The sequence below is a fragment of the Ornithodoros turicata genome, chromosome 5, assembly GCF_037126465.1.
Source record: "Ornithodoros turicata isolate Travis chromosome 5, ASM3712646v1, whole genome shotgun sequence".
NCBI classification, from domain to species: Eukaryota; Metazoa; Arthropoda; class Arachnida; order Ixodida; family Argasidae; genus Ornithodoros; species Ornithodoros turicata.
In genome coordinates, this window is record NC_088205.1 from 47,437,840 (window position 1) to 47,458,015 (window position 20,176).

Here is a 20,176-nt window from a genome sequence, read left to right on the forward strand (position 1 = left end):
AACCAACATCAACAATATATCGCATTATTGCCCATTATGTCACATAATTGACCATCATTCAACGTCAACATGATCGCTCATCGCATCATGGCGAAACGTTCAGAATCAACACGATCGAAATGAAAAACTGTGATACACGGTTCGTTGTCATCGCGCGTATCTGATTATGTTGTGTTGCTATCTTGCTTGTGATGATGCTTTGCTTTGTCTCCGCGCGTATCAGATGTTTCCGTTGTTGGCTGCAACGAGATTCGAGGGGTGCGTGATTCATTTCCTTTAAACTTACTGGATAGAGAATGAGCGAGGTTCACTCCTTTCGGCTCGGCGACATGCGTCGGGCTGCTCGTTCTGTAGCACTTCCCCTGGAAAAACACAGATTAAACATACGTCACCACGCTATATAGCCCATCAACATAACAGAGAGATAGTAGTTCTGTTATCTACCATTTGCCATGTACCACACCGCTCAGTAAAACGCCATTTTGTAGAGCGGAAGTAGGGATATGCTCGGCATTAAGAACGGAAAGGGGGTCGCCCGTATAGGGCTGTTGCAGCACAGTTTGCATAGCGCAAAGCGGCCACGGATCCAACAGCAGGTAGATACATCAGCGGGTTTTGCGTGGCGTTTCACGCGGTATGTCGCCAAGAAAAGCTACAAAACATCTGGGAAATTCACTGAAAAAGTGGTGCATCTTGCCGAGTGCGAACAACTCGAGACCATGTATTTGAAAGTGTCACGTCGTCTGCTAAACTACCACGCGCGTTACATATTTTAGGACGCTGACGTTGCTGCTCACTCGCGCCACCTGGCCCGCAGAAACTAATGTATTAGCTAATACATCGGTTTCTGCGAGCCAGGGCCCGGAACTACACTACAGTCTACTTCAGGGTCAGGGTGCACGAAATGCAAACAAAGTGATTGGAAGGTGTAGTTACATCTCGGGTCATTGCTTTCTTTTGTCTTCACTGCTGCTCTTTGTTAGAGCGTACGTAAAAAACACTGAGATTCCTATATATGTATTGACGCGACTATAGGCGATTAAATTTCAGACGACGGCTGACGATGGCGGTGAACTGTAGAGCCGTTTGCTATATGGACACACTATTCTACCATTTCACTTAAATGCATGCGGCACCTATATCGACGGGTCTTCCACTGTTTCATAGGTAACAGCATAATGATGAATAAAACGTGGGCGTGATCTGCGTGGGTGCCACTTTTCGACGCTGTAGGAAAGAAACTAAGGAGATGTCCTAAGTGCCTCCCCCAATGCAAGCGGCCGTGCTGACCCGCGCATGGCATTGTGGTTAGTTGCTCGCACACGTGACCTGTAAGCGTCACACCAACACGTCAAACACGGTGTCCCCTACGGCCGTATCTTACCTGAATACGGAGACGAGCAGCGGCCGAATAACTTGCTTCCGCTTTCATAACCTCTTTGGAGCTAGAAGTTATCATACCCGCTGAAACACAAAAATTATCATCTCAGTGTGGAAACAATGGATCACTGAATTGCTAGAAGAAGTACGTACCTCATGATGAAATTGCCTGGCTTCTTTTCTGTTCTGCTGAACTTTCGCTGTGCTATATTTCGCGGCAAATGTTGAAATACCGTGTAACATTCAAAGTATTGTGCAAATAGTCTCCCTGAAAGTAAGAGGTTTGCTGAGGTTTGATGGGTGTGGCATTGCCAGGAGCGACCGCTAGAGGAGTCCTACGGCTCTCCCTGTTTGTCGCCCTCTCCTTGGTTTCTTACCTCCATGCTATGTGCGCTGAATTATGTAACAAGTCAGAGGTGCAATATTCTTAAATATGGCTGCACGTGTTCCAGAAAACATGTCTGAACAGTCTAAAATGCATTTTGCGTTCTAGGTACAGTACGTCAACTTAGCGGATGCCTTTAGTGCTGTCCGGGATCAACAAATATGGGCTGTTATCCACTTCAAAGACGGCTTTCAACGTGCTATGCTCAGGAAGTAAGCATGCCTGCATTCTTTTCCCTTGTGCACCTTTCCTATTGTCTCTTTTGTTGTGCCGTAAGCGTTGGTCCGACAGAAAGCGGCACTGATACTGGACGTGGTATATGGCAGTGTAATATTTAGTCTCGGAAGACTAAACTTTCCTGGCTAAACTAAACTGGCAGAATGTTGAATACCAAGAGAAATGTGAACGAAAAAACGAAACTGGAAATATGTGTATGGGAATGGTGCTGCCGCCCCCAGGCACTGACACCTTGTTAGGTACACCTAACGCGCCCCTACATAAGTCCCCAGCCAGTACACAATATTGGACTCGGCTGGGATATCGGCTGGGCGTCGGCGATACGAGTCCAATATGAGATCCGTTTCGCCAGGATTTTCACCATACAGGCTCAAACTTGGTATTACAGGCCCCATATTGCCAAGTTTGATCCAGTAATGGGGAAAATGTCGGTAATATGGGCCAGTATTGCCAAGTTTTAACCAATTTGGCATAAGTAGTTCTGTGGGACTACCTGGATCCTTGAGCAAGGTGGGTAGTGCATCTGTTCTCCGTTTTCAGAGCGAGGCAGTGTTCTGTAACGCGGTGCAACGTGGATCAATGAGAAGATCTACAGAAAAAAAAAAAGGAAGACGAAATAAGCAATCTCAGTTTCAGTGCCAGATATTATATCACATAATGCTTTATTATTACACAGACTCATTGGACACATATATATCACATCACAGACGCGTTGTCACGGAAGAATTGGCTAATATGGGCGAAATGGGTTTGCCAATGTGGGCAGCCCATATTGGCACAATTGGGAGCCTGTTGCACTTAGCAAGTTTCACCAATATTGGCTGCCGAATATGCGGCTGATATTGGCGAACCTGGCATCTCACATTGGTCCAATATTGGTGTGCTTCCTCGTCACTATACCAGCAACTTTCAGGATGGCATAAAGACGAATAAAGACGAATTCGGTTCGAGAACATGTGTTACCTAACATATGGACTGTTCTCTGATGTCTTGGCATATTCGATAGACGTGGCCTTCCTTCGATATTTTTCAAATTGACTTTTTCTGGTCTGTATCACGAAGTGACTTTACTTCTTTGTCAGCGTTCTAAAAAGCTAACTTGTAGCCTTTCGTTTGCTCGCATAGCGTAGGACACGTTTATTACCACTCCGGTGCACTGCTGTGGGATATTCGCTAAGTAGACTCGTATAGACAGCAAGAAATACCGAGTTTGGCCTTGTACACCCGGCGAGGTAAAGTAACCCCTCCACAGCTTGACAACGTCTGTGGCAGGATGCACCTGTTGGATCTTTTTGACAGTTCTTCCCAGATGTAGTACTGAAAAAGTGAAAAGTGATATAGGGGTGCACATTTAATTCCAAAAACAATTACAATCTGCTCGGCACATGCTGGCTTGGTTAGGGTTAATTTTCTGTCTATACATTGTGGTGACCCGGTCGAGATGAGGGGGCGGCCCTTTGTCTGAGGCCCTCCAACCTTCTCAGCTGCCCTCCGGGCAGGTTTTCTTCCACTGACCAAGATCGCCGCAGTGCCGTTCTGTCGCTCGGATTGGGGTCAGTGGGAGGTGAGGCGGGAGGGAGCGACGGGTTGAACGGGACATTCGAGACCCGAGCAGCACGGGAGGAAGACCTGTACGAGAGGAATAAACTATGTAAGTTGCATTCCAGTCTGGTGTCAGAGTCATCTCTTGGTTGACGGCGGGGAACGTACTCGGCGGTGGTTCAGGAACCCGGTTGGGGTGGCATAATGTTAGGAAGTGAACGCCACGACGTCACTGAATCCTCCAACGTTAAATATGGCCAGCCCCCAATGCTTCTTTGCTTTTTCCTTATCTTTTGCCAACATGAGTGTACTCCAATGCAAAGCAGGCTTGCAAAAGCTGTGCATTTATGTGTACAAATGGGAGAGCAAAAGAGTACACGCATGTCAAATCCCCAACAAGGAATATCCACTGAATATACCACTAATGTCCTAACGTCCGTAGTCGGATTCGCATGTCTGATGGATATCCCTCTGATATCCAGGTGGATGACGAAAATATAGTGCGGAAATGATATTCTAGGCATATCCAGAAACTGACATATGCAGTGATCCATGCTCCAAGAACACTTGGCAGCCCTAACGATATATCCGATGCACGTCTGAAGCTGGATGTTGGAATATTTAGGGTTTCGCAAGACACATACGCTCACAAGTCAAAGTGGAGGAAGGAGTGTGGCTAGACAGTTGGATGACAGACTAATGTGGATAGACAGTTAAGAATTAGGGGACAACATGCCGTGACTGAAACCGAAATCAGGAATTTCATCATTTTCGAAACATAACTGACAAGAAAAAGTGCCGGTAGCTGTGACAGTATAATCCCCCGGCCACCCCTGCAGTTATTGCACCCTATAAACGCTCCTTTCCTTTTTCGGAAATATCAAAGAACCAGCATAGTGGTGTTTCTTGGAATATTCGATTTTGCTAAGTGCAACACGTCAGTGAACCGACACACAGCGAACGATCGAGAGTCGAGAAATTGAGGGGGCTCTCCCATTGGGGAGCAGTTCGCGAGAATCTGGGCGTAGAATTTACTGCGTTAACCTTCAATTTAATGTAGTCTAACAATAGCGACAGATTAATTAAATTATTCACAATCGTAATATAGCGTGTGTGCTTTGAAATTAAGGATACATATTATTTCGGCTTTGATCACACTCTAGACAGTGAAGGGACAGGTGGTATACGTGCATGAGCCCTATACCATTAGCATAGTGCCTCAATTTATTCGTGAAAAAACTGCTGGTTTAAGGACAAGACTACACAAAGCGCCTGTGTTTCCTAATTATATACGATAAAGGAATCGCATATTTGGCAATAATCGGTAGTTGCGGCTAACAAAGAAACTATGAAAAGTCAGCACCACGCTATCTCACCCGCTATTTTCTGACGCCTGAGTAATGCAGTTCCTTCTGGCAAGTTGTTCTGCTATGGTCCGCTTGCAAGGCAGACGCTGTCAATGCATGTGTCCTGACTATTGACCAATGAAAGCAAGCTTTCAGTTTCGTGTCGGTGCACTTGCCGTGCTTATACATGCGACGGACATTTTCCCAGGTACCTGGCACTGTTCACTCACAACATCACAAGAGAAGACGTGGAAGAGACGGGTGTGATAGAGGTCTACATGGACTCCACAGGTATAGTCATCATCGGTATTAGAGCAAGTCGTGCAACGCATTTCTCAGCGAATGTTTCGAAAATATGCCTTTGATTTGTGTCGCTCGTACATAAGTGAATTGAGTAGCTATATGTGTAAGGGAGTTTTTAGTAGAACAGCGAGATCATAAGGTCCGGCAAGAGGCATATGCGCATAGGTGACACGCCACTTTAAAGACATGCTCTGCGCCGTTTGACGTGCGCCTTATTGATGCAATTAAATATCGAAATTTCTCGAGAAAGGTGCATGCATCCCGTAAGCAACAAATCAGGAAAGGGAATGATATAATTCGATATGGCAATTTGTTCCGAGCGTTTTATGCGGTGAGGCCCATTGAACTCAAAGTGCACACCGATCGAAAAATCCATCAGAGCCAAATCTTATGGAATCTTTAAGCCAATAGGCCTATCGTAATTTCGGACATCTCCCATAGGACTAGCGGGTTACTGGTTTGATGGGACCATTAGGACCTAAGGGTCTAATGGCTTGATGGGAGCTCCATAAAAATAAAAATAGTTGAAAACGAAATTTGTTCCTCCCGGTCTTTTTTGCGACTCCTGCCTGTCATGACACAATTTAAACTGGCTTGCTTCGGTTGTTTCTTTTGTTTTTGTGTCGAAGACTTTTCAAAATATACAATGTGCGCAGCGTTTCAAGAAGTAAACAGAAAAAGTAAGAAGAAAACGCTCTCCAGAACTGAAGGCCCTAAAGGAAGGCCCCTCACTTAGGATGGCAGTGTCCATTTCCTTTGATACATTGGCATCAAAGTGGAAGTGGATGCCGACAGTACAAACACTATATTTATAGCTTATTTCGCGAATCCGAGAGTCTTGTTTACTACCGCGGTTAAATAGAAGGGGTGAGATGTCTAAATTTATTTCATTTACTCACACAAGCAACATAAAAGTGAGGAATGGCTTGGAGTATTAGCTCAAGACTAACACCACGTCTGTATTTCTTGCTGCTTTTAGTTGAAACGTTCTGTAGGTTCACCGAGAATCGGACTTCCGCAGTTCAATCGCGCGTTTCTCTCTCTCTCTCTCTGGTAACAGTCCATTCATCAGAGAACTCCGCCAGGACTAGGAAAAAATGTTGAAACTGCCGACACGCGACGTCCGACGGATATGCGGAAAGGGACGTCCACCTATAAATATCCTAGTCTTTTTGTGGATGTTTTTGGTACTGGCGCATGGCACGTGGCCTTTTATAGGCTGGGAGCGTCACGCGATGCTCAACCATTTTTACACGCTGGGCGTTCGCCGCTTGGTCCCTGAGCGCTGATCAGTTTTAGGGGAGTTTTATGAGGGTCACATATCACGAATTCAATCTTGGAGCTCAATCTTTAACTCAAGCTTGAATCAGTATTAGAATATTCCGGGTCGCAACGAGTCAGACGGCATAAAACATTAGTAGCTTGACGGTCAGAGGTCTATCGGCCTCTCAGGACAATGTGAGCTGCCATATTATTACTGTAAGAACGTCGGCTACAGCGTTGCTCATTTCGTATATATAACAGCTAGAACTTTCGATACAAGGAAACACTAAAGGACAGGAGAGGACGCAGTTTCCGTCTTATCCTTTGCAGTTCTGTCCTTTGCGGGGTCTTGCATGTAGTGTTTTAGCGATTATTCGCTATGCCATATCTCTGATGTCCCATTAGGTGTTCCTGATCTGCGATGAGGCATCATCTTTTTGACCACTAAGCCTCGTTGACGGACCATTGGGTTCTCCTGTGGGGCCACTAAGGGGGGGATATGTTTATTATATAAAAAAATTAAGAGGGAAAGGTTAGCCACCGCTATGGCGGCTTGCTATTCCAAGGAAGGAAAAAAATAAAAATAAAGGCAAACAAAAAGAAAAACGAAGAGAAAGGGGAAACAAACAAACATAGGAAAACAAATAAACAAAAGGAAAAACAAATAAACAAAGAAAACCAAAAGAACAAAGAGGAAAACAAACACAAAACTGGTCACAGTTCACCCAGAAGGCCACAGGACCGCAGAAACTGAGCAAGTGCCTTTGTTGGGCCGCCAGGGGCCCTGTGGTACCATCAGGCCTCTTTGTGGGGCTATTCGGCCCACCTGACGGGCTGTTGGACAGCATTTGTCGGACCGCTAACAGTCCTGTTGAACCATTAGGAGTTGTAATGGGCCGATAAGCTGTTTGGATGACCCATCAAAGTATCCTAATGGATCATTAGAATTTGTGATGGGGTCTTGTGGGATTTTTCGATCGGGACGGTGTACAATAGCGAGATGCTAAAGACATCACTCCCCCTAGTTCAGCTCCTCCGTGACCAACTGCTTGTGGCTTTACCCAGAATCGCCACTTGGGTGGTGTGTCACAATCAGTGGGGTCCACTTCACTATAGGGTTGCGTCAGAGTTGTTACAAGCTCGTGTATCATTGCCGACATGTGTGTAAGGCGGAAATAACAAAGCCCCCACCCCCAAACGACTGCCAATGTATGGGGTTGTCCAATGTCTGGATACATCACGGAATGGAGGTATATTCCAACAATCCGTAATGGCAACCAGCTTGCTCCGGCCGAAAAACGTCTGAGCTCCACATTCTGGGCGCAAAAAGGGGTTAAAGCACCAGCTGGGGGCTTTGTTCGTGTTTTGGTTTTGCAGTGAGTGCTTCTGTAGGTTTGCAAGCATTGTGTGCTTCTTGGCACCAATAATTTTCCGGACACTATCTTCAAAAACACCGTAGAATTGGTGCACAAAAACGTGTACACGCCGTGTATTGCACTTTGGTGCTTCTTTAAGAAACGGGAACAGAACTACTTGGCGTTTCACAAAAATCATTCAGCTGAATAATTCAGAAACAGCTCGCGATATCGAAGAATATCTTTCTATGGCGTGATGGATTTTGATGTATTTCTTTTTGGTAAACATTCTTTCAACATCAGCCAACGGCTGGGTAGTAAGGGGCTCATTCGCATGCCCTCATTAGCGAATTTTAGTAAACCACTTCGCAGCGTCCCGGTACGGTACACGATATGATAATTTGAAACGATATCACGATACGCCAGGCTGACGCTGTTGAGGTTACTACATCGTGGAAGGAGACTCTAGGGCTATTTAAAGTCGTAGTGCTCCCGCATGGCAAGTCCCGAAACGTGATCTGAAGGATTTTGATGTTACGCTGTTGAGAAGTTCTGTTATTGCAATCCATTTCGCTGCATCCACGAACGGGTTAGTCGCAATCACCTTGCGCAGCATAAAAATGCTACGAGTACCCGCAATGTCATCTTGCTTCTTGCGTACTTGGCCTAGTCGTCTTCTTTCTCTTCTCGCGGGGCCCCACACCAACGTCGCATCTCCGACATAGCGAAATGATGTACGCTAGGAATGCTTCTTGGCATCTTGCTTCTAGCGTACTTGGCCTTTTGTCGGTGATTGCGGTGAAAAACTCGTCGCGCGCTATCCTCTGGGAGCTCCGTATAGAGCATGATTTTCGGCTATTTTTTTTTCCGATATGATATCTCCTCAATGTTCCCGTCAATTATCATTCATCTGAATAAATTCGGCACACACTTCACATTGGTTCAATGGACTCTACTTGGCAAATTTCCGAGTTCAGTTCGCAAATATTTGCATAATTAAAGTTCGGTTACATGATATGCATATCAGCAGATGAAAAACCTATTAAGAACAAATGCCGTTGACCGCATGATTCTATCATGCGTAGCTTTTTTAAATAAAACTCAATGACACGTTTTCTGGGACACCCTGCATATCACTTCCTTTGAGTGTACAATTACTCTCCATCCTAAGGGGGTACCTGCACTCCCCTCATAGAGTGTAAGCGTGCAGTGTTGAACATAGAAATAAGATGCAAGCGAGATGGTGTATACTTAACGTTGGCAACATGTCCCTGAGCTCGGGGGAAGGAAAAAGACAAAACACCAAAACGAACAGCACAAGAGAAGGCTGACGGCACTCCCTTGTCTTGTGCTGTTCGTTCTGTGTTTTGTCTTTTGTCCTTCCCTCAAGGTCAGGAACATGTTGCCAACGTAAGGATACACTCGTTAAAGAGTCTCGTTACTCCCTTCATTGGACAGCCAGTAGATCTTGAGAGGAGTTTAGTAACGCTCATGAAAGGGTTATCATAATACCGTGAGATGAGTGCAGTAATTCTCGTGAAAGGGGCCCCACAACACCACGAGAGTAGTATAGTAGCTCCCTGAAAGGAATGTTACTACACCTTGGAGGGATTTCAAGTGCCCTGCGATTGCGCTTCACGTGGCAGTAAATATAGTGCAAAATCTGCAGGGTAGTGATCCAAAGGCTTGTACAATGTGGGGGAGTCAGACAAGACACATGAAAATAGTATATATGGGCGCAATGTTGAAAAATTGAGAGACTGAATAAGTGATACCCTTGTTTATTTAGATGTCACACATATTCTACAATATGTATTAAAGAAAATGAAATAAGCTTGTCCCAAAACTTCCTCTGCCAGTTATTCCATACAGGAGAACATGTGTGACTAGTAGTACACGCAGCACAATATAGTTGTTACAGAGGACTACTAGAAACACAAAACTAACTGGTGATCTAAAACGAAATATTTCTCATCCATGCATTATGCTGGGGCTACAAGGTGTGAAGTGTGTGCATGACAAACAATTGTGTTCGTGATGCAGAGGGTGGTAAGAATGGCATTGATTGAACACGGTCAGCAATAAGAAACAGATGCTGAAACCATTTCTGAAAGCAACGTACCTATGTCAGTAATAATTAGACTATCACTGCAGGGAGATAAACCTAAAACGCATACTAAAACATACCAGGCGATGTAATCAATTGAATCACAGATGCATACCAATTTCATGAACCAAAGGAGCCAGTTCTCCTTCACAAGCGCTGGCAGCCACTTCAGAGCATTCACAGCAAAACAGCCTGGCAAGTAGAGGCACTACATGACAAACAACTGCACAAGAAGCAATCGGTGGTTGTATAACAGCCACTCCCCAAGCACCATTCAATACTACTGTAATTCCCTCTCCTCACACTCCAGAAACATAACTTGAAAAGCTACACGACACTCACAAGCTAGCCGCTCAGTCGAGTTATAAAATATTCACTGCATTGCAACATAATGAGCAATGTGAAAAACGGATGCCATTAAGAAAGGAATGAAAGCAGGTTTCCAAAATGAAAATTCGCTAACTTGGGTAACTTCCATTTTATGTGCTTAATAAAATGTTTCAGAAGCTCGAGTTTAGCAATTTCATAGTTCACGTAAAAAATTTACATGAAGACTGTTATTGAGTAATTGAACACAGGAACCGCTGGCGCCCTGACCAACCGTGAAACAGGCTTCGAGGACGTCTAGATTTCGTCTTTGCACGTATACAGATATTATACAGTCATAAACACACCATGTGGATTCAGGTACTGTATGGTGCCTGTGTTTCTTAATTAATTATCCGTTTAACTTAGCTGATACCGTCTCAACAACAACAAAAAATAATAGCGATATAGCATGTTGCGGAAGTAAATGTATAAAAAAGCATAAAGGTGTAAAAACGCAGAAGGTATGAGCAGCCTCACCTACACCATGAGAGGTATAGCCTCGGCGATCTATACCTGGTACCGGGTATCAACGCGTGGTGATGACGTATAAATATGTTGCGTTAGCTCTCCTTTATACCTGTTTTATACCGTTGAGAAGGCTTTGAGGTATACATCGCAAATTTGTACCTCTTCCATAACCTCCAATGGTATGCCCTCCAAATCAAAACGTATGAAACAGAATGCCCATTATTGTACCTTGTTTATACCTTTTTCTCTAACGTTGTACGCGCATCTACGGGTTACACACCTACATGCGAAAACCCACGCTTTTTTTATTCCCATATTATTGTTACTTCCTGCCTTCGCGAACGCTGTACTTTGTTCAGAAGAGCTAAAATTGGCTGACCTGTCAAGCTGCCTCAGAAATATTGTATCATCGAAGCTGGTGTTGAACCAGGTTTTCCACGAATGAATGGGATATCATATTCATGACGGTGAATCATAGAGGTATGATATTCATGCCGAGTGATGTGAATTACAAACATTCGCTCTTCTTGTTATTATATACGTTTTTATTCACCTGTTTCGTTCCGTGTGCGTCCGCGATAAAAACGCTACGCATTCACTGCAGCTACATGGGTGTTGCGCCTGTGATTAACCAAAAGCGCGTTTCTCTCGATGACTGCTATATGGAGTAACTAAAGCCACTATAGTTGCAGTTTAAATAGTTACAGTTGCAGTTTAAATAGCATATATTTAAATATCCAGGGTGTTAAGGAGAGGCAGGACAACTGTTCATGTGGCGCATATGTCCGTTATATATCAACCTGTTATATAAAATTGTTCATGAGCTGATTCGACAATGCGGCGGTTAGAGTTTGTGGAAAACCCGTGTTTCCACAACCTCGGGGCTTCAGTCCGTCCGTTCCGTCGCCAAGGAAGACACAGCAAACGAAAAGGTTCAAACAACAAACAAGGATTTATTCCATACCTTTACACAGCAGTTCGACCCGCAACCGCCGTAACAACCGGCAACCACCCGAAGACCTTTCCGCACGGGAAAACGCTTGCTTAAATACGAACGACCACGCCCCCCTACAACAGTTCCGCAGCCACAACAGTAGATAATGCCAGCAAATGATGATAACAACCAACAACGATAACAAAGTTCAGCCCGGCGAAACGTGAAAACAGATAAAGTCCTACAATTCCCCCTCCCCACAAGACTGGGCGACCCGCTCACTAACAGAAGATGAAGAGACGAAAAGTTCATCTGAAGAAGGACCAGAGGTCGACCTGACGTCTACAAATGGCAGTAGCCACCGGAAAGTCCGTGGGGCCTTGCCCCCGGAGGTCCCAACGCCGCACCAAGCGGCGACCAGGGTCAGGTAGTCGAGCGGTCCTCACACGTCGCCCGGCATATCGATGACGCAGTCCTCGGGAAGACGGGGTGGAGGGGCGGCCGGAACGTTCAGGAGGTCTGGGCGTTGGCGCTGGAGGAGTGCGACAGCTGCCGCGATGTCGTTCGCCGCCGCACGCTCCCTGCGTGCTGCGCGTGCTGCATCGAGCCGGGACTGATGTAGGCGTACTCGGCGATGAGCGGATCGGTGGATCTCCGGCACCGCACACATAGGGCAGAGTGCCCGCCGTTCCTCTTCGGACAAGGGGGAGAGAGGGTCCGCCGGATGCCTCTCCTCCAACGTAAGGCCCCTGAAGGGCCGAGGCACTTCGTTGAGGTCATCGCCGCGCAAGGGTTGGTGCTGGGAGGCCCAGCGCGACCGGGAGGCCCATGCCACCGGGTACCCATCCGCAACCACGGTCCATGTAGCAATGTTCCTCGGAGGCAAGCGTCGGCGAGGCTGCGGTGGCCTGGCCGAAGGAGGCGTCCCTGGAGGGGTGTTGGTGGGCCTCTGTGTCCTCTGGCGGGAGCACCCTCGGCTACTGCTCCGGCCGGTCTGGTTGTGACGTGGAGCCATCTTTAAAAAAATGATAAAAGAAGGCAACGGTCAGGAGGGAACTCCCAGCCGAGAGGGTCTGTCCAGCCCTCGCACAACACTAATTATCGTAAACAGTCGTGAAAACGGAAGACAGACAGATAATTAGCGAAAATACCAAACCAAATCGAGAGCACTAGAAACTAGCGGCCGATGAGGTGGCGTCACGTGCGCTGTCTACGGGGACGTAGGTTGTAGCGACGTCTTGCAGGTCCGGGAGGGGCTCCCTGGTCCGAGTCCTGCAGGGGAGGAGGCGGGAGGTCGGTCTCGTCTCCGTCCGGGTCCCGGAGGTGGTAAGTTTTCAGGTCCGAGATGTGAACTGGCCCAGTCTCTTCGCCGGTGTTGCAGCGACGAAGCCTGTAAGTGAGGCCGGAGGAGCACGCACTTACCTCGAAGGGGCCATCCCACCTATCTGCGAGTTAAGCTGCAAAGTCTCGTGACGCATCACTTAGCGGGTGAGTCCGTCGAAGGACGAGGTCACCGACGCTGTAGGTGAGATTCCGACGTCCACGGTTGTACTGGCGAGCCTGGTCCAACCTTGCGACGTCCAGGTTCTCCCGAGCCGTCCGGGCTGCATCGTCCAGTCGACTCCGGAGGTCCTCAGCAAACCTTGAATAAGGAGGCCGGGTAGCACCATCCCGGAGGCCCAGAGCATTCTCCACTGGAAAAGGGGCCTCTCGTCCCAAGTTCAGGAACGCCGGGGTGAAGCCTGTGGATCTGTTTACTGTTGTCCGTGTAGCGAACGCCAGTTCAGCAAGGCGAAGATCCCAATCACGGTGGTGCTGACTAGTAAAAGCAACCAACATCATTTTCAGGTTCCGATTAACACGTTCGGTAATGTTAGCCTGAGGGTGATATGGGGAAGTCTTCTTGTGCCGAATGCCTAAGACAGCGCAAGAATCTGAGAACACCTTACTTGTAAAGTAGGTAGCGTTATCTGTGATGAGCTGAGCAGGAAACCCGAACCGGCAAAAGGTGTCGAGTAGTCTTTCCCACACTCTCTGGGAAGTCAGCGTCCTGAGAGGAAACAGCTCAACCCATTTCGTGAAATGATCAGTAACCACAAACAAATACTGGTTACCTCTAGAACTACGTGGAAACGGTCCCATCACATCACAAGCAACTATCTGCCAGGGCCTATTACTCTGAATAGGCTGTAAGCGCCCAGGGGGTAAACCACCACGAGGTTTTGCTCTCTGGCATACGGGACAAGTACGAACATACTTTGTTACATCCTGCCTCATTCCTGGCCATGTCGCAACACGACATAACTTTTCATAAGTTTTCCTGCCACTGCTGTGACCTGCCAAGGCCGAATCATGAAAGTAAAGTATGAAAGACTTACGCAACTTCCGTGGCACCACGACTCTGAATGGGGATGAGCCGTCATCGTCATCCGCCTGGGGTATGTATCTGAACAGGATGCCATCCTTGCCCAGCAGATAGGAGTCGTGCCGTCCGTCAGTCGTTCCGGTGCCTGCCGAGTCCTGCTCAGCTAACCATTGAGACACCCGCTGACAAAGGCCGTCCGCTCTCTGAGCGTCTAGGAGCTGCTCTCTGCTCACGACCGTGCCCCAAGACGAAGATACGTCTCGTGCCACTTGTGCTGCTGCCAGGAGCTGGGAAGGCGCCTCGGTGCCTTCCTCTCCCCCCTCCGATAGAGGCGCACGGGAAAGCGCGTCTGCTACCACGTTCGTCGAGCCCCGCCTGTACTCCACGTTGAAGGAGTAGCCTTGTAGCATCAGGGCCCACCTGGCAAGACGTCCAGATGGGTTGCGGAGCCGCTGCAGCCAAGAAAGTGCCTGGTGGTCAGTCTGGACAGTGAAAGTGGTGCCGTCCAGGTACAGATCAAACTTCCTGACAGCGAAGATGATCGCCAAGCACTCCTTTTCCGTGACGGAGTAATTCCGTTCTGCGGGATTCAGCGTGCGACTTGCAAAAGCCACTGGACAGAGAATAGCGTCATGCTCCTGCAAGAGAACTGCGCCAACCCCATAATCGCTAGCATCTGTTTGCACTACAAACGGTTTGTTCAGGTCAGGCAAATATAGCCTGGCCGTATTAGCGATCGCGTGAGAAAGAGCTCGAAATGATCGTTCGTGCTCCTCTCCCCACTGCCAGGGTGTATCGTTGCGCAACAACCGGTTAAGCGGCTGCGCTAACTCAGCGCAATTAGGAATGAATTGTCTGTAGAAACCAACCATACCCAAGAAACGCTGCAAGGCTTTTATGTTACCGGGAACCGGATACTCCATGATCGCCTTTAGCTTGTCATCGCTAGGACTGATGGTTCCTCCGTCCACCATGAAGCCGAGAAGGCTGATCCTAGGCGATGCCAGCTGCACCTTGCGGGGGTTGATGGTTAGCCCCGCCTGCTTCATCCTTGCAAGGACGATTGACAGGTGTTCCAAGTGTTCCTGAAAGTTTCTGGAAAACACTACGACATCATCCATGTACGCCATCGCGAAATTATACTTCGCATCTCCCAATACGGTATCCATTAGCCGTTGGAAACTGGCGGGAGAGTTAGACAGACCGAAAGGCATCAGTACAAACTCAAACAAACCCCTATGACAGGTAAAGGCTGTTTTCGGGACATCCTCCGGGGCAACTTGGATTTGCAAAAACCCTCTACTACAATCAAGCGTTGAGAACACTGTAGCGTTGCCCAGGGAATACATAATAGACTCGATGGACGGAAAGGGGTAAGAGTCCCTTACAGTTACTGCGTTAAGTCGACGGTAATCGACGCATAACCTAGCCGTACAGGGTCGGACACACATAAGCGTATCGCGGGAGCGCATGACCTGCAAGTATGCCAGCGCCGCGCAACGGATGTTCCTGGGTTTGAGACCTCGCGCCTAGCGAACATTCGCCACCTCTCGGTTGGGTCCGTCATTGCTCTCGTGGCGCCGGCGGGCGGGGCCACCCACCTGCTGTTGCTATTCAATCTCTGCTGGCGATGTTTTGATCAGTGCGTGGCGCGGCGTAATCTTTGTCTTATCGGAATCAAGAAGACAAGTGAAACAGGCGCATGTCGTGGCATACTTGCATTTATTGTAATATATAGTTATCTGTTCGTTTACGAAGGATGCATCGTATGCCATCACAACCGTCTGTTTCACTTTCCTTCTTGATCCCGATAAGACGGTGATGTCGTAAAAGATTACACCGCGCCACGCACTCATCAAAACATCGTCAACAGAGATTGAATAGCAACAGCAGGTGGGTCTCCCCGCTCGCCGGCGCCACGAGAGCAATGACGGACCCAACCGAGAGGTGGCGAATGTTCGCTAGGCGCGAGGTCTCAAACCCAGGAGCATCCGTTGCGCGGCGCTGGCATACTTGCAGGTCATGCGCTCCCGCGATACGCTTATGTGTGTCCGACCCTGTACCATCACGTTTCGGAGCCAGGACGACAGGAAACGCCCAAGGGCTCTGGGACCTTTGAACTGCACCGGTTTGGAGCATTTCATCAAGAGCAGCGTCTAACAAAGCACGCTTATGCACACTCAATGGTCTCGGATTACAACGCCAGGGCCTAGCGTTACCCGTGTCTATGCTATGCTGTAACACAGACGACTTACCGGGTTTTTCCGTGAAGGCACCGTCAAATTGCCGCAGTACTTGTTCAAGCTGACGGCGCTCCTCCTCGGGACCATGAAATGACCCCAAGACAGTCGGGAGCGGGGACGGTTCGACGGACGTTGCTGCAGCTTGCTTAGCTGAACTGCTGTCCTGTGGCACGGCGAAAGGAAAAAATCCTGACGATCCGTGGTAGACGTATCCTCCATTGGGCAGGTCCAGCACAAATTTCTGCCGGATGATGAAGTCCCTGCCCAGGATAACGGGCACTGCCAGGCCAGGAAGGTGGACGAAGCGCTGCTTTCGTCGTCTCCCATCAAAGCGAAGCCAGAGCACAACTGCAGTTTGTGCTGGAATCACGTCGTTGGAAGCAAGACGTAGAGTGACATCTGTGGATTGCAATTCCAGATTCCGTGATGCGCAGTGCTCGTAAACACAATCGCCGATAAGGGAGACTGTAGCTCCCGTGTCGATAAGGGCGATGTAATCTCAAAATCCCAAAATTCGAACAGCGATGTTTGGTTCCTTGTCCTCGATGTTATCTCGGACAGAAAAAGCAAAAGGAGCTAAAGCGTCTCCTTTTATCTTGCTGCTTGCAAAGCCAGCTTCTGAATTATCAGGGTCACGGATTGTAACCGTTCGTTCGCTCTTTCGGCAGATAGCCGACGTCGCTGAGCGATTGTTTACCGGCGTCGGCTGCGACCGTTTCCCGTTGGCACATTACGGGGGTTTGGTCTTTGCTGCGGACAGTCCCGACGAAAGTGGTCCGGGCTGCCGCACGTCCAACAGCCGGCTGGCATTCTGCGTTGCTGCCGCGGAGCATGCCGTTGCTCCTGCGGCCTCCTTGGGGTTTCGCCAGCTAAATAGCCGGGTTGCCCATGATCATGGGACAGGACGGGTCTGCCAAGGCTCGTTCCTGCGGGGATCGCCCTCTGTTCATAACGGAAGGGATCGGGTGCTCGGCGTGATGGCTCCGCACAATAATTGCGGTTCTGCTCATCCAGTCCCACTGCAGGTGGGCGCTCAACCGAGGCTGCTCCCGCTGACCACGCACAGCGCGGTTCTAACGCCAATTCAGGCGGCGGCGGGGGCCGATAGTCGAGTTCCGCTAAGAGGTCTCCTTCAATTGAGCGAGCCTCTTGCGCCAGCGCCTCAAGGCTATTAAAGCGATGGGCTCGAAGATAGGGCCGGTAGCGAGGATGACACTGACGGATAGCCCGCGTCACACGCTGCTCCTCTGTAGCAGTAGGTTCAGCTCTGCTATACAGGTCTTGCAAGGCCCGAACGAATTCTGCTAAGGTCTCATCTGGATGCTGAGTACGCTTATGCAGCTCCTCCAGGATACGATATTCGTAATCCGGTGGAAGAAATTCGCTCTTAAACCGCTTCTGAAAGTCCTGAACGGACGTAAACCTCGACTGCAGCCGAAGCCAGCGAGCGGCGTCTCCGATCAAAGCAACCTGCAGGATGCGTTGTATCAGGACTTCATCTGAGATTCCCATACCAGTCTGATAGGCTGTAAGGTCATCCAAGAAGTCTGCGACCGACTTTTTATCGGTGTAACCTGAGAAGGTAGGGACCGGTAAATTCAGTCGCAGGGGCGCTTGTGCCTGCGGCGGTGAAACCGACCCGGCATCAAGGCGTTGTGCCACCAACGAACATAACTCCGTCATGCATGACAAGAGTTCTGTCGTTATAGCGGAGTCAAGCTGCGGCACTGCAGGCACTGCAGATACCGTAATTGACGTACCTTGGGACGGAGGCACTGCATGTGCTCCTTTGCCCTCGGCTGGTCCTTTCGGCTCCGAAGGCGCCGAGTTGTCCGAAACCAGTCTCTCCTCTGAACGAGACCGCTGATGAACAGGGCCTTTGTTCCGGAGGTTGTATCTGCCTGGCGGCGGCGAATGGTGCATCGGCTCCGGGGCTCGGGCACCGAGTGGGAGCTGCGAAGCACTCGCAAACAACTGAAACACACTCAAAACAACAACGCTAGCTCAAAAAAGAAAAAGAAAAAGAAAAAAAATGACACCCCGGAAAAAGAACACAAACAAACCGGCGGGTCCTGCATGAAAGAAAAGAAAAAGAAAAAACGTACCAAAGGAAAAATTAACAACGCGTGCTGCGTCTTCCCCGCTGTCGAACGGACGAACTGTGACCCCAAACGTTGGGCGCCAATTGTGGAAACCCGGTGTTTCCACAACTGACGCCCCGAGGTTGTGGAAACACCGGGTTTCCACAAGTTTGAGTACAGACATTTAGTGTGCAGGCTGCAGTGGTAAGGAAGGGTACGCTAAGAGCGTTGTTTGACTTTGCAGATTTCCAAATTCGAGGCACGCTGTTGAGTACCATGCTGCAAGCATACAAAAGTATCCTGAATCAACTCACTCTCACAGAGTTCAACTTCACTTTTCAAGCAATACGGGTAAGTGGATGCCTTATCAGGACAAATTTTCATCCGAGCTTCACAATACTGTATAAGTAGTAATTCTCGCGAAACTCGCGAGCGGTCGTTCTGCGAATTTAAACAATATTGGAACCAATACGCTAGTGAAATAGGTAAGTAATATTACCCAGCAGGGCGATGAGACAACTTGTGTACGTGGTCTCTTACGATGATAAACTGTATTGCCTGACAAAGTGTTCAGTTCTCCGCTGCGAGTGGAGACAGTAGTCAAGCCTTCACGAATCCCGCGAGGATGTCGGCATCCCGTGATTCCAGTTCCTTGTAAGCCTGAATCGTCCAGGAAGTTGCCGCGTCACTATCGAGTGCCAATCGTGCCTACTCGATGCGGTGACAGAAATGACGGGAAACAGCACAGTTTGGCAATGACCCAGACATCAGCCGAGTAATGATCCCTGATAGGAAAAGGAAGGCAAGTGCAACTCGTTATTACACAGTTTTTCATAAATTTGGGGTGTGCCGTGTGTCGAGATTTCGGCGCACGTTAAAGACCCTCAGGTGGGCGAAAGTAATCCACAGACTCGACCACTGCGGCGTTGCTCATGATCGCAGTTGGGCGATTTCACGCTAAAACGTCCAGAGACCCTGCTCGACCCCCCGCATATTTTTATGGAAGGATTCTGAGGTGTTTCCGGTCACATGTAATGTCTGACTACGGTGTATTTCTGTGCTGATGCCATGCGTCCCGGCGCTGGGCACGATAGAACAGAGCGCGCTTCGCCAAGACCACTATACGTGAGGAATACCCAAAACGCACTGATGCAGGATCCACATCGCGCGCAAACGTGGGTAGGCAGCGACTGTGATCGCCATTAGGTGCGGACAAAGCGAGTCTCGGCGACAGAGATCAGCAACGCAGACACTTGTCCCCCCTTCGAGAACATGATTACACACTTCGCGCAGGCGCAGTGACTTCCTTTCACCCTGAACGTGAAGTGAACGCAGCGTGCCCAGCGGGATTGCGTCGACAAGGATCGCGGACCCATCCAGATTGTGTGGGACAGTGCGTTTTGGGTAGAACACAACTGGGGCATACTGAAAGCGCGTGAAATGTTGCCGTTTTTTAATCGCGTAGAGGAATGTCCTCCCTATGCTTGTGCAAAGTCACGGGCGTTTTACTGCAATTTGTACGCTTCCACGGAGGCGACGAAAAGTGCCATCTTCTTGCAAACTCAGGAATTGCAAGTAACAATTTATCACTTCATTTTCGCTGATAATTTTCTGTTGTATAAAAGTTATTGGTCGCTTCAGCATGGAAAAGTTTAGAACTTTAATCGGGATTAGTTTTTGTTTTTGTTTTGTTTTTAGTTTTAAAATTGCCACAGATGACGCTTTTTGCGAAAATGCGCATAAATGAGCCCAGAATACAGTATGAAGAGGCAGGGCCAGGATAGTAGAAATGGATATC

At 48.5% G+C, this 20,176-nt stretch overlaps 1 protein-coding gene across 2 annotated transcripts in view; it reads left to right on the forward strand.

The window, feature by feature from the left end:
* Positions 1–20,176, forward strand: part of LOC135394429 (ABC transporter G family member 20-like) — a 383,626-nt gene that overhangs the window by 324,929 nt on the left and 38,521 nt on the right. For both annotated transcript variants that reach the window (XM_064625169.1, XM_064625170.1), the window contains exons 10-12: positions 1,874–1,977; positions 5,099–5,181; positions 18,623–18,729. In XM_064625169.1, coding sequence (XP_064481239.1) covers positions 1,874–1,977; positions 5,099–5,181; positions 18,623–18,729 — 294 coding nt within the window. The remainder of the gene's footprint in view (positions 1–1,873; positions 1,978–5,098; positions 5,182–18,622; positions 18,730–20,176) is intronic.